Raw genomic sequence first — 7082 nt, forward strand, 5'->3', positions numbered from 1 at the left:
CCAGGACAGCCAGGGCTACACAGAGAAACCCTGTCTCGAAAAACCAAAAAAAAAAAAAGAAAGTTAGATAACAGAGAGGCTGGGAGAAGATGAAGGGTTTGGTTTCAGACTAGTTTAGTAGAGCCATCTGAGGGAAACCCAGGCATTGAGTCCCAACCTTAGGAGGAAGGGTCAAACAAGGGCTCTAGATTTGGAAAACTTCCCTGTTTAATAGACAACTGAATGACATCAATGAGGTCACCCAGAGATTAGAGAAGTCAACATTAATGCCACAGTGTGAAAGCCCATGGGTCTAGAAGAAATCTGGAGTTAGTTCACTGTGGACATTGGGGGCGGGGCAAGTTTCAAGTGAACTGGATTAACGCCAAAGAGATGGGGACTCGGGATCATTAGGATTACCTGTTGTCTGATAGTGATCTTTGAAATAAAAATCCATAGAGTTTCCATAGTTTGGAAAAATGGTTTCCCTGGTGAGGGAATGAATGGAAGAGGACAGAAGGATGGGGTGTTATTGCCGAGTTTTAAGCAAAGAGGGGGGAAAGTGTTGTGGATTTAAGACAGGGAAAGTGGCAAACAGAAGGGACATTACTCTTGGGGAGATATTAAAGGAGTCAAGTAGACACCATTGTGGGACACTCTGGTATCGAAGGAGAAAGCCATCCTGGAAGGACCATGAAACCCAGGGGCACCCTGAGTGTGAAGCTGTCTATATGATAACCTCCCGAATTTCCAAAGTTAGGTATAGACCAGCCCTCAAGTTAAGCGAGGGCTCCAGAAAGAAGGAAGAAGATGCTAGTGGATAAACCAGCTTCACACTGTCATCTAGCCAGTCGCAGGCTGGAAACCTTCACTTCCAAACCATTGGGACGTAGTCAGGCAGGACTCTGTGATAACCACGTTGTCCCAGAGGAAGCTGACCTGGGCCCTGGTTCATGGCAGCTTTCACAAGGCTATGATCTACTGGTGGCTCACAGCATATGTTGGGGAAACTGAGTATCAAAGCCACCATCTGCTGCCCTCCTAACACTCTTAACACACATGCATACTACACACACACACACACACACACACACACACACACACATACACCATCCTTCTGCAGTGGACAACTTAGGCCACCCACAGGATACAGTTGGGTCATGGAGCATTTTTAAGATATTTCTTGGGGAGCAATAGGTAGAGAAAACCTGTTCGTTGACTGGCTCGAAGCCATCCAGGCCCTGCTGTAGAAACCAGGAGCGACCAGAATCCCTGATCAACCTGAAAGACTGGTGGGAGGCGAGGCATGACTTTCAGGAGGCCAGAGCTGTGGCACCCAGGACTGTGGAGAATGGCATGCTGGTGGGCAGTGGCCTGGCCCTTGAACTCCACAGCAGGCTGCCTTGTGCAGCCTCCAGAACCCTCCCACTGCTGCAGACAAACAAATGGAGGGATTGCCTGAAATCCAGAGGAAGGATCCGGGCCACCCAGGGCTTCCCGACAGGAAACTACTCCTACTCCAGGCCTAGTTGTCTTATCCAAGAGGGAGGAGGAGGGGAAGAACTGTATGCACAAGCTAGGCCTGAGCACAGAGGACAGGGAGAAAAGGGAAGAGGCCAGGGGTGTGGGGATGTCCCAACCCAAAGTCGTCTGTGGACTTCAAAGGACTTCTGTGGACTCCTTGGGTACTGTGAGTTCCAAGCAAGGGTAGCTCTCTACTTGAGGGGGAAGTGGCTCTTTTGGAGGTGTGGTGGGGAATGCGTGTGTGAGTGTTGGTGGATAAATGGGAGAAGCAGCAGTCATCGAGGTCACTTCAGTGGTGTGGCGTGGCGTGGCTCTTATGAAAAGCGGTGCCAATCAACCCTCAGTCCACAAGCACCGTGCACTGGGTTGGCTCTCTTTCCATCCTAACACCAGTCTTGTCCTGGCAGCTTCGGTTTTCACCTCATCTTGATCCTCTGTTCCATCTATTTTCAACCCATTCACCCACAGGTGTCCTGTATCCCTCCAGTATTGCTTGGGCTGCCCCACACACTGAGGATACAATGGGAGACTGAAAGCGGGGGCTTCCCATCAGCCTCAAGGCTTGCCTATGCCAGAGCCATCTTTCAGATCCAGAACCTGACAGCATCTTGCCCAATCTCACTAGGCCTACGTGAACAGAGCCCCCCACCTTGATGCCCATTCCAGCCACGTTTTAGATGCCGCTCCCGGCTGATCCTTCTGACTTTGAAGTTCTCCCCACCCCCATCCTTGTCCCTACTTCTAATTTGTCCTAGGCTATAGAGTTATTACCAAAACAGCTGTGACTGAGACTTCTTGCCAGTCAGCTCCTTGTATCCAAGAGCAGTTGGAACTTCATAGCTAGGCTGTGTCTCTGCAGGGCTCCCAGAAGCTGTATCCAGAGCCACACTGCCCTCTAGTGCTCACTAAGCGCACAGCTGTCCTCTGTACAGAAAGGAATAGCGCTCCTCTGTCTGGGAGACTTGCTGGGACCTGCTTTTTGAGGGCCCAGAGTTTTCCTCTCCAAATACCACCCCGGGGTGATGAGGCTCATTTGTTTACGGGAGCACCTCTTTCAAATAGCTCTTCCACTTAGCTCTTGGGTTTGTGGTTCATTCTAAATAGATTTTTAAGAAATTGTGTGTATGAGTGTTTTTGCCTGCATGTATGTCTGTATACCACATGCATGCCTTCTGAGGAGGTCAGAAGAGAGCGTCAGATACCCTGGAACTGGAGTCACAGACCATCATTAGCTGGGAATCTAACCCCCAGTGCTCTTAATCTCTGAGCCATGTCCCCAACACACTAAATAGATTTTTTTTAAAAAAAATTTTTAGTTGAAGTCCTTTCTTTCATAATTGTCATCTCCTTTCTTCATGGTAAGAGGGACACCAAGGGCTCACCTGTGAGGTGGCTGCTACCTTTTGTGGTCCAGGAGCTCAGCTCACTGAGGCATGGTTTCCTTCAACTCTTCTCCTGCCTGCCACTTTTGTTCATCTTGCCCCACAACTAGAAAGGAGGCAAGGTGAGAAGGCAGGCAGACTCCAGCATCCCAGAATCTCAGTCCTTCCAAAGGAAGGTGGGCAGGCATGGCGCTCACATGGGCAGGCATGGCACTCACATGGGTGGGCAGGCCAGGAACCCAGCTCTGTGACTGGAGGCAGGGTAATGGGAAGAGGCCAACCCCAGAACTAAGTCCCTCTCCAAGTCTAGCTGAGAAAAGCCCTGTGCTCAGTGACTGGCAAGGCCCCCTAGTGGCTTGTAGCATTGTGTCACTCTGTCACAAGCAGAGCATAAACCACTTTTGTAGACACCAGACAGAGAAAGCCTGCATTGGCTTTCTTACACTGCTGCTCAGAACACTGTTTCCATGCCAGCCGGAAGTAGCAGGGGACAAAGAGAACAAAGCGACTCTCCGTACCTTGTCCAGCTCCATCCTAGCCTTCTAGCTGCCCACAGCTGGAGTCCTGGGAACAGACACCCGAAGCTCTACCAGTCATCCTTGGGTCATCCTTGCCATTGCTGGGGTATCCAGCACCACTCAGTGCCAGCCGTATGGATCTCAAAGCATGATAGTTAGCTCCTCCTGGCCCCTACGCTGTCCCCGGCCCCCTATGCCATCCCCGGCCATCTGCCTTTCCCGTTTTGCTTTCCCTGGCTGTTCTCCATGTCGCTCTTCCCAGGCATCTTGTGATTAGTTTTCTAAAGCTAAACTTTGTCAGTCACATCTGAAGAACTCCAAACAGATCACAGCTTCTGGTTTTATGCTTATAAACTCTTAGAACCCCCTTTTACCCCCTTTGGCAAGAGGTACTTACCTGTGTGGGCTTGGGTTAGTTTTCCTCCGGTTGTCTGTTTAGGTTCCAGCGCGTTCAGTCCTCAGTCTGAAGGATGCACTTGCCATCCTCAGGTCCAGCTGCACCTGCTCCCTGGCCCTCCCCTCCCTCCCCCACCAGACAAGGACCTGACAAAGCCCTGCAGAACTCGGCATGCTAGTGTGCAGCCCTGCCTGCCTGCAGTGTCTGGCAAACCCTCTGGGGTACTGTCCTCCCAAGACAAACACCCCTACAGCTGTGTCCCCAGCTTTGCTCTGATGGCAGCGTCAGCAAGTTAGCCTTTCCCCACCAGGCTTTCTTCCACACTCCAACACACCTCTACACTCTCTCTCACACACACATCTAATTTACACTTACACACTGATATTATACCACCCACATATACATTTGCACCTGCCACACGATCCCTGTCACACACACATATAAATACACACAGGCAAATGCACGTTCTCACACTGCCCGTGTCCTACACACACGCACTTTCACCCACACGTATACACGCTTACATATATGACTGCACTATCTGCACTCACATACATCCACACTACACCACATGGGTGTAGTCACACTTCTATGCTAACCTACACACAGACAGACACTTCCATACTAATCTTCACAGATAAAGTCACACACTTCCATGCTATTACATGCACACACGTATTCTGTGCCATCTCACAGACACAGTCACACACCTCTACACTATCATATGCACGTATATACTACCCTATACATATACACATATCTGGTACATATACACTCACACAAGTCTATGCTATCCCATACAAATGCACTCATAGACTTCCACACTCACACCTCCATGCTGTCCCTCACACATACACTCACACCATCCCATAATATCCCCATATAATCACATTATTATACACTTCAAAACCACTCCATACACATAGACTCTCACACACTTGTCCACTATCCCATGCACACAGACCTTCTCCTCAGACTGTCACATCCACACACTTCCATACTGTCCCCCATTCTCATGCCCTCACCGATCCCCGCACTATCATCCTTGTACACACATACTCACTCATCTCACGTGTGTGTGCTTACACTCTGTCACACACATGCTCACTCTCACACACGTTTCCATTTCCTTGTCGTCACGTTTATGTTGGCCGTGTCCTCGCTGTTTTCCTCAGGACACCTCTGTTCATACATCCCTCAGCCATGATGGCTGAGGACCCCCAAAGTGTTAGAAGTCACACGTATGGCTCCTTCCTCTTACAGACAAGGAGTCTGAGGTTCAGAGAGCGAAAGATACTTGGCTCAGATCAGGAAGTTAGATGCTTGCCAGAACAAAGGAAACCTGGGGTTCTGAAGTAGACAGGCTCTGGGGTCCTCTCGCCTTGTCTCTTCCCCTAGCCCGTGCTCCTGGTGTATGCATAAGAGCAGCCCCCTTGGGTGCTCCTTGATGCTTGCTCGCTCGCTTCCTGTGCACCATCATTCACCCCCATTGCATTCTGTCTTCTCCTGGGAGGCCACTCAAGGGCACCTTCTGAGAACAGTGGCAGGCTTTGCCATTGTCCTGGGTGTCTCCTCCTCCGCTGTTTGTTTGGTGCCACGATGGTACATGCTTCCTGATATGACATATGTAACTGGAACTTGCTTCAAGTTTCTATGGTTTTGTCCATACACATAAATGACGAGCTTTGGGAAGGCGAGAGTGTTCCTTGTGTGTGTTTTGTGTCGTGTGCCCACATTGCTGGCAAGTTGCTTGCTATGCTGCTAGAATACCATAACAAATATTCACCAAATGTATAAACAGATTTAACGATGGAAGTAATTATAGACTGCTGACTTTTCAAGCCATGAACTTGAAAGCTAGTGCGACTGTCACCGTTGTGTGTTGGTTCTGAGGTACCCAAGGTCTACAGTAAGAAAGGTTAATGAGGAAATGGCTGGCAGTCACTGGTAAGAGGAGAGTATGAAGGTCAGACATGGTGGAGGAGTCAGGAGGCTGGCCTGAGGAGACCAGAGCTTGCCAGTATGTATCTGACTCCTTTTCCAGTCAGAACTGGCCCACTTCAGGGAACGTCTGTGTGAGTCAGGTGCTCTGAGACCTGGGGAAGCCCCCATCATGCCTTGCTCCGGGTAGCCTTCGGTACTAATCACGATGCTCTTTCTGAACCTCCTTGTCTCCTCCAGAGCCAAAGGATGAAGTGGAAGTGTCCGATGATGGTGAGTGAGGCCGGCTGTCTTTGGGACAGGATCTTGGGATGAAGGGGCTGGAAAGGGGGAATCTCATGGCTCACACCCACCCTGACCTGTGCCCCACAGACGAAAAGGAACCTGAGGTTGATTACCGGACAGTGACTGTTAACACTGAACAGAAAGTGTCGGATGTGTATGACATTGAAGAGCGACTAGGATCGTAAGTGGAGTTTATAACTGCCTCTGGGCCCCAGGGTACAGGTACAGGACCCACAGTTCCTCCCAGCACCTCTTCCTGTGTCCTCTCGGACACAGCTTCTTCCAAAACCAAGAGTCTACAGATGGGGCGGGAATGACCCACAGGCACATGCCTCACCAGGGGCCTTCTCTGGAGCTGCTCCTGTGGTTCTGTACAGACCCAGCTCTGTAGGAGCCTTAGGTGAGGCCCCCTATGTCTCTGCTCACAGCACAGCACTCAAACGGAAGAACAGGATTTGAATCAAGTCTCTTTAGCATCCCTTGCACTGGGTCCAAAGTAGCTCAACTTGGCTTTCCTTCTCTGTTTCATTGACAGTGGGAAGTTTGGACAAGTCTTCCGACTTGTGGAAAAGAAAACTGGAAAAATCTGGGCAGGGAAATTTTTCAAGGCCTATTCCGCCAAGGAGAAAGACAACATCCGTCAGGAGATCAGCATCATGAACTGCCTCCACCACCCCAAGCTGGTCCAGTGTGTGGATGCCTTCGAAGAAAAGGCCAACATTGTCATGGTTCTGGAGATGTGAGTGGCACCGTAGTCTGAGAACCTCTTCCTGTGTCCTTCCCACTGTCCCAACCCAGCCACCTCTGCCACACAAGGTGTGATGGGCAAGATACTCACTGTCACCAGGACCATGGCTGATCAGTGGGAACCAGAACTGGCCCTGACCCACTGAGCAGCAGTCTGCTAGCAGCCTTGGGACCCCTGTACCCACTGTCCTCCTGACTTCTTGTCTAATCTTATCTTTTTAACATATAAAGTCACGCCGGGCGTGGTGGCACACGTCTTTAATCCCAGCACTTGGGAGGCAGAGGCAGGCGGATTTCTGAGTTCGAGGC

At 50.4% G+C, this 7082-nt stretch overlaps 1 protein-coding gene across 4 annotated transcripts in view; it reads left to right on the forward strand.

The window, feature by feature from the left end:
- The window catches only part of Mylk (myosin light chain kinase), a 253275-nt gene that overhangs the window by 216221 nt on the left and 29972 nt on the right, over positions 1–7082 (forward strand). For all 4 annotated transcript variants that reach the window (XM_029470833.1, XM_029470834.1, XM_029470835.1 and 1 more), the window contains exons 23-25: positions 5982–6014; positions 6114–6207; positions 6562–6765. In XM_029470833.1, the coding sequence (XP_029326693.1) occupies positions 5982–6014; positions 6114–6207; positions 6562–6765 (331 nt within the window). The remainder of the gene's footprint in view (positions 1–5981; positions 6015–6113; positions 6208–6561; positions 6766–7082) is intronic.

This window comes from Mus caroli, chromosome 16 (assembly GCF_900094665.2).
Source record: "Mus caroli chromosome 16, CAROLI_EIJ_v1.1, whole genome shotgun sequence".
Lineage (NCBI taxonomy): Eukaryota > Metazoa > Chordata > Mammalia > Rodentia > Muridae > Mus > Mus caroli.